The sequence below is a fragment of the Garra rufa genome, chromosome 10 (genome assembly GCF_049309525.1).
Source record: "Garra rufa chromosome 10, GarRuf1.0, whole genome shotgun sequence".
In the NCBI taxonomy this organism is placed as follows: domain Eukaryota; kingdom Metazoa; phylum Chordata; class Actinopteri; order Cypriniformes; family Cyprinidae; genus Garra; species Garra rufa.
Window position 1 is genome coordinate 22,868,221 of NC_133370.1, and position 22,337 is coordinate 22,890,557.

The 22,337-nt window shown below is 36.4% G+C and overlaps 1 protein-coding gene across 2 annotated transcripts in view; it reads right to left on the bottom strand.

Annotated features, from left to right (window-relative positions):
- atp6v1h (ATPase H+ transporting V1 subunit H) overlaps nucleotides 1-22,337 on the bottom strand; it is a 46,500-nt gene that overhangs the window by 18,275 nt on the left and 5,888 nt on the right. Inside the window, exons 6-11 of one of the 2 annotated variants that reach the window (XM_073849265.1) lie at nucleotides 20,063-20,167; nucleotides 13,028-13,081; nucleotides 11,893-11,990; nucleotides 9,815-10,007; nucleotides 941-1,119; nucleotides 740-865 (exon numbers count right to left, since the gene is read on the bottom strand). In XM_073849265.1, coding sequence (XP_073705366.1) covers nucleotides 740-865; nucleotides 941-1,119; nucleotides 9,815-10,007; nucleotides 11,893-11,990; nucleotides 13,028-13,081; nucleotides 20,063-20,167 — 755 coding nt within the window. The remainder of the gene's footprint in view (nucleotides 1-739; nucleotides 866-940; nucleotides 1,120-9,814; nucleotides 10,008-11,892; nucleotides 11,991-13,027; nucleotides 13,082-20,062; nucleotides 20,168-22,337) is intronic. The other variant, XM_073849266.1, reaches the window with a different exon arrangement.

Below are 22,337 nucleotides of genomic sequence, written 5' to 3' on the forward strand. Positions count from 1 at the left end.
GCCGCGTTCACAAACGCTACTTTATCAGGCATTAAGAAAGATTAAATGAAAATGACAAAGATACATACATTAGATACAATGTACTTTGAAATGTGCTCATGTTTATTCAATAAAGTCAAAGCCTTTTGGAAAATCTATTTGTGACGGTCAGTTTTGATTTTGTGGTGGGCCGTCATAAATAAATCAATGTATTGGAAACACTTTGAGCTATGGATTGATGTCGTTGCACAGAATCTGAAATGCTGTTACGGTCATTCTAAAATGCCAGAGCAAAGTCTGCCATCAAAGTATTTCTGTACAATTGCCTTCCAGAACTGTCCCCAAACAGCAGGCATCCAGCTCAGAAAGCAATGACTGCGTTTATTGTGTTTCTTTTGCTCGCTCTGAGGCACAAGTAATTTATTATACATGAAAATGATTATATTCAGTGGCTTTTCCTACTTTTCTTAGTGATATTTATTGCCAGTTTTTCAGGAAGTGATGTCTTTGACTCTCTAAATGGAAATGGTGCTTATTTGCAAATGTTTTATGTGATATTCCAGTTTTGCACATAAGTTAAGTTTGCAAATTTTAATGGAAACCCAGCTGCTGTAAACAAGTGATCTCTCTTGCTTTATTCCTATTACTAGTTATAATGTATTTGAGAATAATGTTACTTTTTGAATGCCTGGTTGACACTGCAGCAAGTTATACAACAACCCACTGGTCAGCCCTAATACTAACACCAGATGCTTCTTACTTCAGCAGCTCGTAGTTCTTCTCGTTCAGGCGAACAGCGTTTTCCCTCCAGAACTTCTCTGATTTGTGCACTGGACTCCACTCCAGACGGCCAGACTTCAGCTCAGAGCTGTACTCATCAAAAGAACTGCAAGAGGAACAGCATTAATGTGACGAAAAAGAAACCTGTTGAAAACATGTGGGCTTCGTATGTGGGCTTTACCTGAGATCCTGAACACTCTCTCCCAGTCTTTCCAGGAGGAACTTGATGTCATCAGTGATGTCCTCATCATCATATTTCTGCTGGTCCAAGTTCTCCAGCTGTTTGAGCACTTTGCACTGGATCATGGCAAGAGCGTACTCCTGACGGGTCTCTCTCTCAGCAGATTTCTCAAGCAGGTTCTTCAGAAATGAACAAACATGAAACATGTTAACTGTTGTTATTGTAGAAAATATTCAAGTGGATAACAAGTAGAGTACTAAAAATAACCTAAACACAATTTATTCTGATTTCTAGAATAAAATTTAAAGGGATAGCTCAACCAAAAATGTACATTCTGTACATTTAATTTCCCACCGTCATGTCATTCCAAACCTGTAAAACTTTTGTTCATCTTTAGAACACAGATTAGGATATTTTTGATAAAATCTGAGAGCTTTCTGACCTTGCATAGACAGCAATGGTACTATCATGTACAAGGCCCAGAAAAGGTAGTAAGGACATCATTAAAATAGTGCATGTGACTCCCGAGGTTTGACCATAATTTTAAGAAGCTACGACAATTTGTCAAATAAAAACAAAAATAATGACTTTGTTCAACATTTTCTTCTCTTCCAGGTCAATCTCCGAATATCATAACGCAATTGTTATTTGTTTTTTTAGCACAAAAAGTATTCTCGAAGTTTCATTAAATTAAGGCTGAACCACTGATGTCACATGAACTATTTTAACAATGTCTATGCAGGGTCAGAGAACTGTGAAAACATCTTAATTTGCATTCTTACATGTTCGGAACAACATGAAGGTGAGTAATTAAAGACAGACTTTTCATTTTTAGGTGAACTAACCCTTTAAAACCCATTTTCTTTTATTAGATATCACTTGAAGGTACATACCATGCTACCATGGTGTTTAGTAATAAAGATTATATATATTCAAAGCCAAGGTCAAACTAAACATGACCATGAAGAACTCAAAGTTTAACTTAACAATGGTTGAACAACTAACTTGACTTTAAAGGTTTGTCCTTGGCTTTCAGTAAATTCAAGAATATTTCCCAGAAAGCGAGATACTGCACAGCATTGGAATAAATGACCATTTGAATTGTTGTGACTCTTGTAAAGACAGTGTTTTAAATTTTACATATGGGTCCATCCTTTCTTAATCTTTTTTTTAAGAGTTTCTACTTTAAAAAAACAGCAGGAAAGCTTTGTGCAACCACATAGTGCGCACAATGATGTTTTACCAGCACCCGTTTGACACGGCCCCTTTCTACAACCAAAAAAAACGAACCTCAGCACTGAGCAATGTGACTTGAAGAGGAAATTAACATGTCACATTTGAATAAGAGTGCTTTTATTTCTCAGAATTCATTACGGTCTTAATGGACATGGCTCATTTGGCAGGAATGCTAACATAAGCTACGACTTCCTTTTTAAAACCCTTTGCTCTTAGCTGTACTAAAATTAGGTGTTGCTCTTTGAAAACTCACCTGCAAGCCTTGAAAACATGCCCTTTCTAGCATTACTGGAAAATTCCTTGTTCTTCTACATGCTACCAGTAGTCATCAAGTTAAATTGCTTAGATCAAATAGGGTGAAATATCAAATCAACTCATTGTGCTACTCTAAAAAATATCATTAGTTAATGGACATGAGGATGCTCAGACGCTCAAAAAAAAAAAAGGAAATTAATAAATGAATCATATTTTCCTTTTATGTCTGCTGGTTTAATAAAGTTTGGCTGTAGGTTTTATAATTCTCAAGACTCAAGATGGTACATAAATTTCATTCCGCCCAAGCAGCCTAAGACGACAAGCTCTCAAACAGGTTAAGTATTGATTACTGATGAAACAGAACCAGATTTCATTTTGAAAAGGCCTGAATCACTGTTACTGAGACTTCAATTTGAAACTAGTGAGGTAGAAACCAAGTAATTATTAGGCATCTCATTGCTCCCCAGCAGCTTTTAATCACCGGAATTGTGACATTATTATACAATAAAGCCTGGGTGAAAATGAACAATTAGAGTCGGTGAATGCTCAGCTGTCCAGCATGAAGGATGTCATGCTGTTGCATGTATGAAAGACAGCAAATATTTAAAAGAGGAGCAAGTAAGCTTGCAAAGAAAGAGTTCATATTAAGCAGCAGTGACAGACTCCTAATAGAGAGAAGGCTGCAGCGTTGAATTACAATAGCGATGCATTTTAAAGAGGCGATGAACAGTGCTGGCATTTTAATTTGCAGCAGCCTAACGTTCGGTTTCATTGCGGACAGCCGTAAGGCAGTTTGAGAGGTCTTGGTATTGGCAGTCCTGCTGCACACATACATTTTTTTATGCAGTCCGGACACATTTTTCCATTTCAGACAAAAGCTTCATAGCTATTCTCATTCTCACCGCCATGTATATACAGTAAACCACATGCTTTATCAGATACTATTCCAGATGAACCCAATATCACGTGACCATTCACTGACATCTCTGAGAGGAAGTCTCCTTCATATATTTGTCACATTTTCTGGCTATATAATGCTTGTTTTGCAACACATAATAAATCATGGTGAACAGGTCAGAAAACTGATTAGCCCAATGTACAGCTCCAGTTAACAAGATGATGGATTGTTACCACAGTGCTGTCCTACACCTTCCTCTGTGACATTCTGAATTTATGCATACTTACTGCTTTTCTATTCAGTGGATACAAGACATTGATGAATGAGCAGTAAGCGTGGTTCGTTTGCATAAGAGTAAATGAACTTGTTAAAAAAAAGACATTAGGATTGAGAATTGGAAAATGATAGAGCGACATAACAACGATTGCTAAATAGAATGTTAAACAGAATGTCAGACAGAACGACATAGACAGACAGACAGACAGACAGATTCATTTTAAGCATTAGTCGACTATTAGTCGCTCATTTAGAAAACCGTATAACTCACAATAATGAGCCTTTAATTGCCTACATAGCCTAATAAGCGCTCAAGCACATACTAAAAAGCTTGCCACAGTGCATTGGCAGATATAATAATTATGAATGCTTCAGGGAAAAACAGCAATGAAACTGCATTAACTTTTTCATTATTTATTGATAAACGAGTGATTTCTTTGTTTTCGGCTTAAGACATTAAGTCGGCAACTATGACTCGTCACCTCTGCAGTGGATGCTCCTACATATTTCATATGGATTATATAATCTGACAATATTTGTTTTCTATTTGAATTGGTTCAGCTAAAAGTAGTCATTTCACTCTCTATAGATAGCCTATATTTTTCATGTCTGTCATGTAAATATATACAGAGTTTCTAAGTTTCGTGCTCAAGTTCACAGAGACCGAGATGGCAGAAAGTGCAACCAGTTTGCTTTCATTATTTTACAAAAGTGCAATGTTTCGTTGTTATTGTGAGTGCACACAAATAAACGTAGAGTTGGATGTATTACTGTTATCTGTATGACCAAAAATGACTAAGCATTTTAAGAGCAAGTGACGGCACCGGCACCTCTATCAGTCATGCAGTGACACTTCAATAGCGCATATTTTTCTAGGTTAACATTAGATTGAGCTTTCATGTAAAGTTGCTACTACTAAAAGCCATATTTGAGGTCAATGAATGATAGGGGAGCGTTTGGTTGTTCTGCCCAATGTACTATATTACCATATAAACAACACGTTAATGATCTTTCCGACAAAAAACTACATGACTGTGCCACTTCCTGTGGATTTTTTTCTGCGACTAATAAAATTTGGTCGACCAAGCCTCTTGTCATCACAACAGTGTTGTTTTCGTCAACGATGACGATGACGAAATCATTTCGTTGACGCCACTTTTTTTCATGACGATAACGAGACGATGACGAGATAAAAATGGCTCGTTGATGACTAAAACATGACGAGACGTGTGTGAGTTTTCGTTGACGAGACGAGAATAGACGAAAATGTTAGTGGGTGGTCCGTCAGACATTTAAAATGCATGACATTTCTGCTTACTGTGCATGCCAATTAAAACTTAAAAAGTATCTGACGCTATGGCAAGCCGTTTTAGCATTAAATACTCTTTGCTATATGGCAAGCCGTTTTAAGCATTCCATCCTTGTTTGTCTTTTATGTTCTAAAACATTCCTTCATTATTGTAATTATTGGTGAAAATAGTCGATCCGGAAGCTCACATTGTGTTGAACTATAGATCTGCTATTTTCAGAACTTATAAGTGACACTACCCAACAGCAAAATACTTACTGACCTACATTAATTTGTTAAAAGACTACTTTTCCCCCTTTTTTTTGACTAAAACTAGACTAAAACCTTTTTGACTTTTCGTCGACTAAAATTGGACTAAAACTATCACATATAGAAGTGACTAAAATTTGACTAAAACTAAGAAGCATTTTAGTCCAAAAGACTAAGACTAAGACTAAATCTAAGATGGTTGTCAAAAACAACACTGCATCACAAACAGTTTGTCGACTATTAGGGGGCAGCCCTACAAAAATAAGAACATAAATTCACTTGCTGACAGCAGGTGGTGCTTATGGAACTGCAGCAATACAGCAATTCCTTGCTTCTGGCTGTAAACAAAGCAGAGCTGAGCTTTTAAATACTACTTTAAAACGCATTATATGTAGGTAAGATGAAAATAAAATAAAATCTAAACCTTTATAAGAGAAGTCAGTTCCCTCAGAGATACATTCATATAAACCCCCAACCCCAGTTCAGTATTACATTTTTTTTCCCTACATTTCAAGCATCGTAAACTGTAAGCTTGATCTGCTACAGTATTTTCATCTCTGGCTTCTAGTAATGCCTATTTAGAGTTGGTTTATCTTCCCAGTTAAATAATTAATTGTGTGTTATTAACAGTTTTAAAAGTTTTCCAAACATTAGTCAGAAGTGTATGCAGTTAACAGGGATCTCCTCTCAATTAATGACGCTTATGCACTTGTACTGGTATGCCATTTGCTTTTTTTGCTTTTTTTATTCATACCATTTGCGTAATTCAAACTGGTCTACTGTTTGAACACGTATATCAGCCAGCACTAATACATAGACAGACAGATATCAGGAGCAACAGATAAAGAGAGACAGAAAGAAACAGCTGATGTCTGCCCGAGTGACAAGACACAACTGACAGACAGACAGACAGACAGATAGATTATATATAAGATATACACACTATAAATGGAGTAGGAAATGTCTATATCATGTTTATTAATATTGCGTTCATCCGTCATATTTGTTGTCTATTTCAATCTTTAGAGAACAGACGCAAGAAGTGACATCATTCCTGTATAATCACATCTCTATACCAAGAACAGAGAGATAAAGCTGTGCAGTTTATTATGTAATAAGAATATTTGCTTTATAAGAATAAAAAGAAACCTACGATCAGCCACAATAATCAGCTGATTAACATGGATAAAGAATTACAACTAGGCTAAACTACAGACCAATATCCTCAATCCTGAGTGTTTAGAGTACTGCTTTAGGCAATACTATATATAACAGTGGGGAAGAGCGTACAAATGCGGAACATAAATAATGGCAAATGTGCAGAGGCAGATCCATTGATAGCTGCAAAATGGAAGCCGTGTAATCAGGAACAGGCACAGGGAGAGAATACCTGGTCAGGACAACTTAATAAGCTCTTCAGCAGGTGAGATGAATGAAGCGCTGCACTCTAATTCAATACTGTCAGCGGCATGGACAATGAATTCATTACACAACTCTAATACCAACAACAGAGCCCAGCTTTCAGGGCTAATTTGAACATTAAATGTAGCCTGCACTATGAACGCCATGTGCAGGAAAATGAAATGCAGAATAAGAGTAACAAGCAGCCTGTTTTTGTGCCTCGGCTATGTATTAAACAAATATGCGCCGGCAGTGGAAAAGTAATAAGCCCGACGGAAGATAAAATGCCTTAGGACTACATTTGGTCTAGCACTACATCCTAATTCAAATGATCAACACGAGCAGGAAGGGCAATGTGGGGGTGACGAGGTTTTTTATCCATTCCTAGTCTCTAAAAACCAAGCACTGAATGGACGATGACGCAAAAGTGTGGAAGAGATTAAAATGAGCGCTTTTGTCAATCTGCAACCTTAATAAGGTAATAATGGGGTTCTTAGTATATTCATCATGAAAGCTCTGGACAAATTAAATCCTTTCAGAATAAAAGAGTGAGTGATCCGCTAATGGACTTTGAAGAGGACACCTTCTGCTGAGTGATGCCCTGATCAGAAAAAAGTGAGAAAACCGACACACCCATCCATCTGTAATGGATTCAGCACATGCACTGTTTCATTCATTATTTGTACACCAAAAAAGAAAAGAAAAAACAGTCAGTTAAATAGTCTGGCATCAGACTTAATGATCACTCATTAAGTATTTCCAGAGGTATGTTTATATAGCGCCTTTACTTATCTTCATTTAACAGATGCTTTGCAATCCATTTCCTTAAAGCACTCTAATTGCACCAATGGTGCCTTGTACATGATTGGGGTTAAGTGTCTTTCTCTTAAGTGTCTTAATATGTTGTGGCTTTGAAAAATGTTTCACGTTTTCAGTGTGAAAGGTCACAGCGGTTCAAATTATGACCTAATGACTATTTTTTAAAGCAAACCAATTAAAACGCCATTGTTTCTCAGTAGACGTTCAGTGGGGTTGATAAGCCTGAGACAACACTGAAAATAAAAATAAAAAAATTATAAAATTAATAAAATCTAATTTCAATATATATATATATATATATATATATATATATATATATATATATATTCTGCACTATTTCTAGGTCACTAATTAAATAAGCAAATGGGGTGGGGATAAAATGAAATACTAAGAAATGAAAACTACAAAATACTCAAAACTCAAAAACAAAATATTAAAGGAATAGTTCACCCCAAAACATACTCACCATGGATGCCAGGTTTTCACAACAAAACAGGCCCAAATGCTACTCAAAACTTGCGCAAAATTAGCCCAATTGCATTTCGAGGGGGTCCCCCATTAACAATTGCATTCTGGGGGGTTAAATACACAATTTTTAGTAGAGTTTCCCTGGTAAAATTTGCATTCCAGGGGATACAGTTGAGGTCAAAAGTTTACATACACCTTGAAGAATCTACAAAATGTACCAAAATAAGAGGGATCATACAAAATGAATGTTATTTTTTTAGTACTGGCCTAAATAAGATATTTTACATAACTTTACATTTTATTATCAACTTATTTTGTAGTAACAAGTAGATTCTGAAGGGCAGTACTAAAATAAAAAAAATAAATAATAATAAAAAAAGTATTTAGGCAATAATAAAAATGTACACATCTTCATGCTGTTCAAAAGTTTACATCCCTGACTCTTAAGCATTGTTTTTCCTTCTGGAACATCAGTGAGCATTTGAACCTTCTGTAATAGTTGCAGATGAGTCTCTCAGTTGTCTGAAGTGTGAAAAGATGAATCTCAAAATCATACAGTCATTGTTGGAAAGGGTTCAAATACACAAAAAAATGCTGAAAAATCAAGTAATTTGTGGAACCTGAAGAATTTTTTCAGAACAATGGGCAGTTTAACTGTTCAGGACAAACAAGGAACCCATAAACAACTATCACTAAACAAAAAAAAAAAAAAAACACTGTGCTGAGAATCATTCAGGTAACAACACAGTATTAAGAATCAAGCGTATGTAAAGTTTTGAATGGGGTAATTTTTATAAACTCAATTATTATTTTCTTTTGTGGATTATATGTAAATGTCTTTTATGTGAAATATCTTATTCAGGTCAGTACAAAATGAAGAATAACATGTGTTTTGTATGATCCCTCTTATTTTGGTAAAATACTTAACATTTTGAAGAATCTGATTATAAATAAATATCACGTTATTGGGGTCACTTCAACCTGTGGACATGAAAAACTACCCGCGACAACAGTGTAAAAGTAGCCTGGAAAACCACAGACTTGGCAACGATGGTACTCTGGGCATCCAAGATGCATATGAGTTTGTTTCTTCATCAGAACAGATTAGGAAAAAAAGATGTTACCGCCAAAAAAAAAAAAAAAATTCACAACAACCCACAAATAATCCACACAACTCTAGTCTATCAATTAATGTCTTGCGAAGTGAAAAAAAAAACCTGAAATACATCTTAATCTGTGCATATTTTTCTCCTGATTCAGGAGAGATTACTTTTTCAGAGAAGCAAAATTATGAATAGAGGACTTGTATTTTGACATCTTGATGTATTTGTTTATTACAAATATGCAGCATGTTCTTTCGCAATGTTTCAATTAGTTGTTTAAATTCTCATTCCGACGGCACCCATTTACTGCAGAGGATTCATTGGTGAGCAAGTGCAGCAATAGTAAATTTCCCTTAATCTGAAAATCTAATTCTGATTCATTTGATGGCCTAAAGGGGAGTACATTTTCAGCAAATGTTCATTTTTGGGTGAACTATTCCTTTGAGAATTTATATTAAAAAAAATCATAAAACTGTATTCATTTAGAAAAATGCATAATAGAAGCATTTTAGCTAGTGGTCTCAGATTTTTGGATCTAGTAACAGTGGCATATTTGATTGCAAATTATTCTGTGATTATTCTGTGGCTGGCTAAGTGATGGAGTAGGAGTGTGTATCTGAGAGGATTCAGGGGTGGCTTCTGTGTGAAATAACCTATTAGCTTACTGCAGCTGAGTCAATCACAGATTTTAGGGGGCTGAAATAAAAAAGCTATAATAAATAGGGTCCTACAATCGCTTAATGCATTTTATTTTAAAAAAAAAAAGAAAAAATTTGACACTACTGCATTCACAAAGTCAGGAAAGGAGACTGGGTTGCTAACGAGTGCAGTTTGAAGCAGACGCGTTTCATGACACATACCCTGAATGCAGCCAGGATTATGCGAGTGACCTTCTCTTTGACAGACTCTTGGAGGATGTCGGAAAGCGCCGGTACCACGTTGTAGCGCCGCAGCTGTTCGCAGAGTTGCGGGCTGAATGCCAGGAGCCACACGCAGAAGATCATCTGATACTGTAGCTGGAAGCCACACTTATTGCTCAGCACTGCCGTGATGCTGAAGGATGCAAAGACAGAACAGTGGAAGTTAGTAAACAGTAGGGCATCTCGTCCCTAATGGTGTGCTGAGAGGATGGTCTTCATAAAGTTAGTCCTGATGGTTTGATGGGTGAGATGAGGGGAAAATGAGAGCCCACATTTTTGTGATGTATAATGAGACCATTAGATGAAAGAAATTTGACTCGAGAGGCAAGAAAAAGAAAATTATCTTCAGAGAAGCCTCATTATCCTGTCTTTTGCACTGTCTGTACACTAGCAAACAAAAGAACTTTTATGATCACAGGGCTAAAACCTGCTAGGACAATGAGAGATGCTTTCTTGTTCTACATGATTTGTTCTTCAATACGACAAGGGATGGGGAGCATAAAAGGGGCGTGAGTAGAGCACACTTTTAATTGTGCGAAAAGCATAAAAAAAATACAATAAATTTAGAAAAAAAAAGTGTTGAAGGGTTTATTACTCCTTTTGACCATTACATTTTCATGCCTTTTCTATGAGTTTTCCAGACTAACAGTTACAGTTTAAAAAGTCCTAGCCAATTAAATATTTTAATTAAAATATAATTTAATTTAATTAAATAATAAAATGTTAAATGATTTTTGTTAAATGAATTAAAATGATTTCAATGTGACACTGAAGAAATTCAGCTTTGCTAACACAGGAAAAAAAATATATTTTAAAACATACACTACCAAGTCAAAAGTTCTTGAACAGTAAGATTTTTAATGTTTTTTTTCCCTTCCCTTCTGCTCACCAAGCCCGCATTTATTTCATTCAAAATCAGCAAAAGCAGTATTATTGTGAAATATATTTACTATTTAATACTTTCTATTTGAATATATTTTAAAAAGTCATTTATTCCTGTGATGAAAGCTACATTTTTCAGCATCATTACTGCAGTTATCAGTGTCACATGACCCTTCAGAAATGCTTATTTGCTGTTTAAGAATCATTTATTATTATTATTATTATTATTATTATTATTATCAATATTTAAAACAGTTAAGTAAATGATTTTCAGGATTCTTTGATGCTTTTGTTACATCATACACTATACTATTCAAAAGCTTGGAGTCAGCACAATTTTTTTGGGGGGGGGGATAAGTTATAGAAATTAATACTTTTATTTAGCAAGGATGCTTTAAAATCGATCAAAAGTGATGATAAAGATATTTATAATGTTACAAAAGATTTCTATTTCAGATAAACGCTGTTCTTCTGAACTTTCTATTTATCATAGAAATCTGAAAAAATATTCTACTTTGTTGTTTTCAACAAAAAAATAATATTAATAAATGTTTTTGGAGCAGCAAATCAGAATTATATGACTGGAGTAATGATGCTAAAAATTCATTACATTTTGATATATATTCAAATAGAAAACAGTCATTTTAAATAGTAAAAATATTTCAAATTTTTACTGTTTTTGTACTTTGGATCAAATAAATACAGGCTTGGTGAGCAGAAGAGGTTTCTTGAAAAAACATTAGAAATCTTACTGTTCATAAACTTTTGACTGGTAGTAATTAAAATAGAAAGCAAGTATTTTAAACTTGTAAAAATAGTACACAATATTAATGTTCTTGCCACATTTTTGATCAACCAAATGCAGCCTTGGTGAGCATAAGATGCTCTTTTAAGAGCATTAAAAAATTCTTACTTCAAACTGAAGTCAAATCTATAATATAAAACATTAAATATTATTTAATACAATATTGCTATACATTTGATTAATTCCATGTCTGGAAATCACAATTATAAAGTCCCCAAATACTTCTAAATAACCATAACACCAAGAGAGCTTAAAAACCTATAGATATTGTCTACTATATGCAATATTATTCAAAACATGACCTACATATTAGTGTAAAATAGAGTTTTACCAGTTCACTCCATCGGCCTCCACCCAGGCGAATCGGTATTCATTCACTCTCAGCATGAGCTGCAGGCAACCAGCGACGCACTGAACGTACTGGGAGCTCTGTGAGGGTCAGAAGGAAAAAGACACATACACGACACACACACAAACACAAATTAGCATGCACACAAACACAAAAGGTCAACACGATCAGAACACCAAGAACAGAACAGTTCAGATAAGCAGGGAAATGGATGCATGAAATAAGCCTGTCATTTTCGTGTACTAGCAAAGGAACACAATGAAACTAGGCTGCTCAAGCAGCATTTACACTCTCGAAAATTCTGCATTCACTTATGCACGTGCAGTACGGTTCTGACTTTTAAAAAAGGCCTTTTGGGTAACATGCTGGATAAAAGAGACAATCCCACAATGCAGCAGAGAGAAAGCAGCAGCCTTGAAACCTGGACAGAGTGAGTGAATCATAGAGAGATGTTAGAGGAGATGTGGCTGAGAGGAAAGAACAGACTCAGTCATTAACTGGAGATCAGCACCATATGCATAAAAGCAGAGCGGTCCAGAGAACATAAGAGACAGGGAGACAGGTCATGAAGAATAGCAAAGTGGAGACGTCATAAGAGCCATGGGAGGAAATTGAATTAAAATTTGTGGCCGCTTACATTGCGCCAGCAGATTTTGACTCGCCACGCATGATGAAAAGAAAAAATATATATTTCTTTTCAAATTAACTCTAAAAGACGCAAAAAGAAATGAAAGAGTAAGATAGCTATAGTGCAAGACAAAAGCCTTCCGGTGGTCCTTTCAATCTATCAAATCTAGTATCTTAAAAAAAAAAAAAAAAAAAAAACAGCAGAAATTTTGGATTATGACCACAGCCACTGGCAAGAGAGGAAAGAATCTTTGTAAAAAATGCTTATAGATGGACACAGACAAAAAAAGGTGTTGTATTAGAGAAGTGCAGCTGTAGGAAAAAGTGAAAAGATTCACAGTGGATATGAATGGGGGGAAAAAAGCAGTGGACAAGAAACAGCATGTGCTGCATCCCGAAAAAAGAGAGGGGTGAAGATCTCGGCCTCTGAAAGGTGATGGAGGCTTGTTCACAGTTGCACATCCGCGTCCTTCATCTGTGACATACTCACTTCAGTGGGGGAGATGGTCCCTGTTCCAGGTTCAGCACCTGTACCATGTAGTTTCTAACAAAAAAATAAAAAAGAAGATAGAAAGAAAAAAAATCTGTGATTTTGGGTCTCTTGTTGCAGAGAACTAGAGCGATATTCTTGGACAATGATGAGAGGCATATGACTCCTGCGTAAGTGAGGCCGCTTGTTCGTGACAGGCAATCGTCTAAAATTCTGTGGGAGAGTGGCACTGAATTTATTTCAGTCTCAGCTGCACTGGAAAATGAAATGCTTAACCCTGCTACAAGAGCTAAGTCACAATTTGGATGTAAAGACACGCAAGTCAACACTTACAACAGGCATCAAAATGAAAACCCCAACAAAATTAAACTGGTATTTATAGTCATTTCCTGCTTAGAATAGACAGCATTTTTTCATTGATTCATTGATAACGTTTATTTACAGCCAATGCAGCTTAGCTACAGTGAAACAAATTTATAGAGTGCACTCTGAGTGGTCTAATAAACCTGAACTGCTTCGAGAGGCCTTCTGTTTATGATTTTCTGCATTCATTAATTCAGAGGGCCCCAGGGCTAAAATATGAAACTGCATTCAAAAAGTGGCATCCTATTACTATAAGGTGATTTGTAGAGGAAGTGAAAATAAAAGCTGGACTTTGATCTCTAAGTATATGCATTCACTAAACTGTATGAATAAACACACACACATGTAGTGTTATCAACAGCAGAGGACCAAAGCACTGCTGATCTCTTAGTCATAATAAAAAAACAACAACTCGTATGAATTAGTGACTTTATAAATAATAAACTAAATAAAGATTTTGTAATGCATCAAAAGTTCTTTCATTCATTTTGAAAACATTTCATAAGATGGCATTCATAATTTAATAATCTCATAAAAGTAAACCATCTTATTCATCATATCTATTGAAGAATAACACACTATTTATATAGATTTTTTAATACAATTTTTTTATTCACTCTTTTTACCCCAGCATTAAATTAACCAATCTAATGCGTTTCTCTATCTCAAGGTTATACACTCTCCTTAAGTGTATCACTGTCTTTTTCCATTAAGCTAAAAAAATTTACTCTAAAGCCGTTTTCTAATGAAAGCAATTGGAAAACATATTGAATCTGTTAGTACAAAAGAGAGGGACCATGAACTCCCTGAAAATTCATTGTATACCCACTTCTTTTTATTAAACCAAAATTGCATCTGTACTTCAGTGGATGTACACTACTGTTCAAAGGTTTGTGTTTGGTTCAGTATGTAGGTTCAGAAAAAATTAACTGAAGCTGCATTCACGCCATGTCACAACATTCTACTTTAAAGTAACGGCTGCTGAAAATTCAGATGTGCCATCACAGGAATATATTACATTTTAAAATCTATTCAAATAGAGAACAATTATAAATAATAAAATACCTTAGTAAGCATAAGACACTTTTTTAAAGGAGACTTGTTATGCCCCTTTTTACAATATGTAATATGTCTCAGATGTCCCCAGAATGTGTCAAGTGTAAAGTTTCAACTCATAATACCCCACATATATTTATTACATCATTTCGAAAATGCCTATTTTGAGTGGAAGCAGCAACATGCTGTTTTTGTGCATTTCTCTTTAAATGCAAATGAGCTGCTGCTCCTGCCCGCTTTTCCAGAATAAGTGCCATTACAGCTCATACTTCAGATACTCTGTTTAGTTTTGATTATAATGTCTATTAGGTTGAAATCATGCATGGAAATCTAACAACACGTTCTACGGAGCCAATATAGACCTTTTTCCTGAGTAAACGATGAGCGCCGCCATTACGAATTCTAACGTCAGATTGAATGCTTTTTTGTTCCGGTTTCCATAGGAACCCATTCAAATAGCGTCCAACTGTTTTTAATGTAGCTAACGTCGGCTGCTTCGTGTCATCTACACACTCATGAAAATGAGGCACTGACAAATGACGGTCATTGCGACATTGCCAAGTGATGGCGCTATGGAGCCATGTGCTTTTTAAAAACATTTGAATAGGTTTAACATCAGTTTATTATCTCGGAATATACCCTAATGCGACTAGAAACAATGCAGACCGGAAATGCAAAGCATTCTTTCAGTTAAGAGTCGGACTTAGAGCATGGTTAGAGGCTAGCAGAAACCCGTTACATTAGAGTACAAAATATATATCACTTACCACATAAACAGTGTAAGGATTTGCAGATCCCAAGCACCACTAACAAAAATCTAATCTTGTAAAATATGTGGTAAGCAGGCCTACTGCCTCTCCGTGTGATCGCGAATATCGAAAGTGAAAGTAAAACGCAAGCACACTTTCAAAAGCCGTTTCAATGCTCCAAATATTAATAATGGCTCCCTGATGTTCGCAATTAAAAAAAAATATGTAAAATTGTGAATTGTGATTATAAATTGATAAACCGTGAATTGATTTTTAGTCAAATCGTGACCCCAAGAATAAATTTGAATCCCAAAAGACTCCCACCCCTTACAGACAGCGGCTGTTACATGGAATGTAGTCTCAGCCTCAGGCGTCACGCCCACGGAACGTTGGCTAAACGTCTGATGCATATGGTACACTCAACGGCTCTGGGTACACTTAACTGGAAACACTTCAGGAATGTCGAAGTCGTGATCTGATTAGTTGAATTTGATTGGATATCCGGGACACGCGAGTGTCGCGTTTATTTTCGGTCCGCCGGGAAACAAAGCGCAGACTGATTTACTCGCGTTTTGCTAAAAGGTGCTTATGCAGACGTCGTTGTTGTTATACACATTTGCGACGTTCGCGAACAAATTACTGACTTACTGCTTGTTCTCCCTCTTCTTCGTTAACTTTCAATGCTGGTTATTTCAATGACTGACTTGTTGCATGCCAGTCTGTTGTTGCGGGGGCATTTCTACACCCCGAAACGTGACGCTGAACGAAACGAACTGTGATTGGTTGTTTGACATGTCGGTCAAACAGCCTTATGGGCAGGACTTGGCCAATTAAAGCTGCCATGAATTCCAGACCTTCAGTCGTCAGTCTGAAGGTCTGGCTACGCGAGACTACATGGAATGTGAGTACTAAACTAGTACTCTTTCATGTCTTATTGAGCTTAAACTGTCAAATACACACCAGTTTATGTTAAAAACACAAATAAGTTACAAAAACAGTCTGTTATGTCTATGAAGGTAAACAGCAGGGAAAGAAATTTCATGAAATTGCATGTTTATTTTAGTCTCGTCTCCTCTAAACAGTCTTTTTGCTCGTCCACGCAACCAACAACAGAAGAGTTAACATGCTTTTCTCAAACTTTTGCCATGGCGTTAGAACCGGTACACCACTGGCGCTTGTGAAAACTAAATGGCAGCTCCATGATTGGAAACGTGTAGATTAAGGGGTGATAAAATTATAATAAGAACCCCCTTCTACGTCACGGTGAGACCAAAACCTGTGCAGTTCATTTTTTCAAATGCTTGCAGACAAAGGCTACCAAAACAAAGTTACTGGGTTGTTGATTTTCATGTGGATACACTGGGGACCCAATTATAACACTTAAACATGAAAAAAAATATGTTCATGATATGTCACCTTTTAATACTTAAAATAAATTTTATGAACACATTTTTGAACGGCAGTGTATATCAGGAGTGGAGACACAATTATTTGCATTGAAATGCAATCAATTTGAACTACGATGGTGGGGATAAAATCTACCATGGAAAAAAAAAGAGTGGGGACATGTCCCACCGTATCCACCATAAACAATGCCTATGAGTGAAAACAAGATTCTGAAATGTTGACACAGCCTTCAAATCTCTGCTATAATGAAAACACTTGTCCTGTTATTGGTACTGCATGCAAATTGAAGTTCATTACAGCTATCTTCAAACATGTCCTTACAAAACACACTTTTTGCACTCTGATGCAAATGGATTCTGGTTCAGGCTTGTGAAACAACACAAAATATATTTGAAGGTAATCTGTGTACTAACCAGGTGTGATACGAAACGACAAGCACACAGAACATTCTCTAAACATACTAAACTGTTATGTGACACAATTGCAGCCAATTATTAGATATTTGATGTCTTTGGACCAGTTAGATTTCACTGTAAGAGGCAATACAAGAACTTAGCTATTGGCAAAACGCCCTGCCCTTCATTGCGACTGATTAGGACAAAACTCAGGTATACATAGAAAAAAGCTTATCTCTTGTTACTTTATAACTTCCCGCCTGGTACACTGACAGGCTTGGCTTGATATCAATATATCATGCATATCTACACCAAAAAGGTACTGTGGGGCATAAAACAAAAGAAACAGAAACAACAACATAATTTAGCATGCTATTTCACCAGTTCTCCCTAGCAGGTAACCCAAACAAAACATTTAGAGCATCATGATGAACCGGCACAGTTGGTACCGCCACAAGTAAGGTCGACCCCTGGTTCCCATGTGCTGGTGATAAATGACTCAAACCAGTGCACCTTAACACCACTGGGACCTGAGTGAATCTCTTAATCTGTATCTGTGGCTGGTCTGCTGCAGCAGAGCTCACAGCTCACAGCTCATTCTGAGTCAAGAGGATGTAGGATCAAATCGTGCTCTAGGCACTTCTTGGTTTATTCTTCTTGTTGTGCCCTTTATATAAAGCACTCTGCTGCAGTAGTGGCCTGACACGGCTGCCTCTGCAGATCTCGACCCCCTACTGTGTACATGTAGGATTCGAGGAGTGACATAGTACATACAAATTCACTCGTTCCTGTGCAGGTGCTGCAAAGTGTTTGACACACAAGCTGGGCTCTGGAAGTCGAAGGCTGCCTTCCTGGTTTGTGAGCAATTTTCCATGACTATTTATACTTTGGATATAATATAAAACAATCATTCAAATTCTGATCAGCTTGGTAATTAATCATTCAGAGAAATTTGTGAACCAATTCAAATGATTCAGTTAAAAAAAATCGAAACTGACTCATCACTATGGCTTTGAAGAAAATTTGCTCTACAGAAATCTAATAACTGGGTGATTAAATATTTTCTAGTAAAACAAAGGGCCAGATTTACTAACCGCTTGCGCCAGCGCAAACTAAACTGAAAGTTCAAACTCGGAGCACCATAGAAGTCCATTATATGGAGAGAAATCATGAAATGTTTTCCTCAAAAACAATTTCTTTCTGACTAAAGAAAGAAAGACATTAACATCTTGGATGACAAGGGGGTGAGTACATTTGTAAATTTTTGTTCTGAAAGTGAACTACTCCTTTAAAGCAGGCAGTAATTAGCACTGCTCTTGGTAGATTGTGCTGGTTATAATGGAAATTATCTGGCTGTGTCTGTGTTCTTTAATGCGCGTATTGTCAGTAAATCACACGCTAAATTTTTTCCATCCCATCTGTGCTTTTATGGAATTATGCTCTAACGCTAATTTGGCCTGTTTATAAATCTGGCCCAAAGTATATTAATTATAGAAATATTCTTTATTAGGTCTAAAAAACATATTATTAAAAGGACCCAGAAAAATAAACTACAAATATTGCTCAATCAAATATTTCCTACTTTTTAGAAATTATATAATTTTTGCTTTACATGTGCCAAAAACCCCCTCAATAAATAAGATTTTGATCTTAAATTTTCAATGCAGACTCACTTTCGTTTGTATTTCTCTAATATAGATGGAATATTTTAGTTGTAACTGCTACTGATAGTAACTAAACCAAAAAAACGGACACAAATAACCTTCTTCAATTTGAAAGCTCCTTATTTAAACCTACAAAAACCTAAACCCAAAAAAAAAAATGTTGAAAAGGAACACAGCATACGGTCAGTGCTTTGACATCACAAATTCTTTTATGTCTCAGCTTGCCTTTCACACTCCACTGAAAGGAGGAGGATTGAAAACAAGAAGAAAGCGATGGCATCTTTTGAAGTTTCATTGTATAGGAAAATTTACATCATAAGGCACAGAGGCAACACTGGTAATGCACAAAGATCCAGATACAGTAGATTATGTTCTGAGACTGACGTAAGAAGCAGATGTGTTTTAGATAAGGTAAGAGCTTTTTTCAAAAAATAAAAGCCTGCTGAAGAAGGGAGAGAGGATTTCTGTGCAGCTTTTTTAAAATCTCATGTAAAAATCTTAAAATAAAAACTGTAACATCATTTACTCAGTCTCATGTAGTTCCAAACCTGCAATTTCTTTCTCTTTGAACAAAAAATTATATATTAAGCAGAATAACATCTGCAGTCTCCATTCACTTTTATTGTATGAAGATTAGAGTCACTACAGTCATCGCCTTTCAATACTAAAGTCAGTCATTCAGGTTTGGAATGACATGATGGTGAGTAAATGATAACAGAATTTTTGAGTGAACTGTTCCTTTAAAGGAGAAGTTCACTTCTAGAACCCCCTTGTCACGCAAGATGTTCATGTCTTTCTTTCAAGAAAGAAACTATGTTTTTTGAGGAAAACATTTCAGGATTTTTCACCATATAGTGAACTTCTATGGTGCCCCGAGTTTGAACTTCCAAAATGCAATTTAAATGCAGCTTCAAACGATCGCAAATGCGTCTGTAAGTGATTCCAGTCGAGGAACAAGGGTCTCGAGGGAGAAAATGAGATGGGAGTTTTTCGACATACTCTAACTGTCTTGAACCGGAAAAAACAGTTCAGGCAGAGCAAGACAAGATGAGCATTTAAGGTTAAAAAGTATATAAAATTTTAAATAATTTCGCTAGATAAGACCCTTCTACCTCGGGATTGTTTACAACCACATTTGGGATAGTTTGAAGACACATTTAAACTGCATTTTGGAAGTTCAAACTCAGGGCACCATAGCTCCAAGTCCACTACATGATGAAAAATCCTGAAATGTTTTCCTCAAAAAACATCTTTACGACTGAAGAATGAAAGACATGAACATCTTGGATGACAAGGGGGTTAGTACATTATCTGTACATTTTTGTTCTGGAAGTGAACTTCTTTAATTGGTTGCAGAGAGAAGGTCTGCTGATTTTAGAATAGAATCTCTTTGTTTTCTACCTGAGAGCTGAGTTGGGTCTTAATCCAGTTGAAGTAGTAGTTCAGGTCACTGCCCTCCATCAGGTCACGTCCCCAGGCAGCCAGCTTGGCTATGATCCGCGCAGCCTGAGGGAAAGAAAAGAAATGTCTCATTGGTGCTTGAAAAATGCATTTCTATTAGACGTGGCTTTCATACAGATGATTGAATGTAGGAATATATAAAATGCCTTGTCGGGGCTGTGGCCTATATTATGCCTTGTTTAGGCACAATGGATTGCGGCCATGCAGACAAACAGAGTTTGTATAGAGCTCTCAGTCTCTCTCCCCAACATTTCCAGCCTCTCTGTTGTCCTCTGATAAAAGTGGCAAAAGGCCAAAGGACAATTAACAGCCTTAATTGGGATAAGTAATGGCAACTGTTGCTCCACATCCATCTGAAACATTCAACCTGAAATTAAACATCCTAAATTAACATTTCAGCCAAATGAATATGCAAGCACTGCAGAATATGCTTGAATTATTGGTCAGATGAAGTGATTCACTGAGAGCTCTATCACTCCGAACATCTGTGTGTGCGCTACGGTAATGAATACATTCAGAGTCATTCTGATGTTTCCAGAAGACATGACATTTACTCTGCTTGTCATGCAAAAGGGGAACTTCAGAGTGTTTCATTAAGAGCTGAGGTGAGGATGGCAAGAGAAATCAATACCATCCTCATGCAGTTCAGCACCCCGCGACCGCCGTCTGCCTGAAGGGTAATTAAACTGTGACGACTGACTTCACGCTGATCTGCGTGTGAAGTATGTATCCTAAAAATGAGAGTATCCTGGGTAAATGTTCTGCTGTTGAGTGAATGTTCAAAAGTAAGCATGGAAATCTCTTTGATGAATTATTGATGGACCCCATACTAACTATGGGCTCTCAAACAAAGGGTTTATAGGTATTGGCCCTGAATGTAAGCTTAGTAATCTGCATTTATGTACAATGTACACAATGCCATTCGATAATAAACAGAATACTGTGTGGAAGATTCTGGGCAACTCCAGAAACTGGCTGTATTTCTGTTTAGGCACTGACTTCATTCCAGAGTAATTACAGAGAGAAGGATGGATAAGCTAACATTGTTCAGTAATTACTTGGAAATATTTTTCTTCCAGGAGAAAAGGGTTGTGAGATATTGGCCCATATTTCACGCTGACATTGTTACGTAAATGCATTTGAACCATCAGTAAACACCACCTGCACACTCCTGAAATTTAATTGAGAAAATTAAGCTTTTATGCTCGTAGTTGAAATCACTTTTCTTATACAGAAGAAAATAAGAGGTAAAGCAGGTCAAATTAGCTTCTTAGAATAAATTAAAGAGGTCATGAACTGAGAAATCAAATTTGTCTTGATCTTTTGACATATAAAAGGTCATTGTACTATAAAAGCATCCTGTTGTTAGTCTAAAAACAGCTTATATTGAAGTCAATCTGCCAAAATGACAGGTTGTGGAACGTGCCACTTTATGACGTAATAGTGTGGCTAAACACCACCTCCGCAAAAGTTGTTTTAACCACTGCTTCTACATCACTGCCTGTTTAGCCCTGTCCACCAATTTACACATGTAGTATAAATAACAGGAGAGGCAAGTGCCCATCTATGCAGAAAGATAAAGATGACTCCGAAGACAACTGTGAGAAGATGCTGTGAAGTGCTAAGCTGTGGAAAAACAGTCTTTGCATTGCCTTGCTTCTGACCTCAACATTAGGAATTTTTTAATTTTTTAATGAAGATCCAGTCCGCTTCAGTAAGAACTTGGTCCTTTGTTCACTTCATTTTACTGTGGATTCGTTTACAAACAAGGCACAATTAAATGCAGGATTTTCAGAAAGATTGAATCTAAAAGAAGATGGAGTGCCGACTATTTTGGATCCGACGGTAATGTCGCACCACACAAGTGTGAGTAACTGTTTTTATTAGGTGGTCCTTATTGCTTTGTCTGTTATTACAAATTGTAAATACTCAGGTACTGAGAATTTAAAGTTTTTAAGCTAAATTGCAGCAACGTCCATCTGTGAAGGATGTAGAATGTCAAATAGGGATGTAATTATATTATCAATATTGTGGTATCGCGATAGCAAAACTGTCTCAATATTATTGTGGTCACATGACAACATAAAACCAATGGTCATTTGTGTAGTTTTAAAACTACCCCAACATAAAAAGGGCTTTACATTAAAGGTCTTTAAAGCCGTGTTATTGGGTCATTATGCTTTGTCGCAGTATCTGTTAAAAACTAAAGGATAAT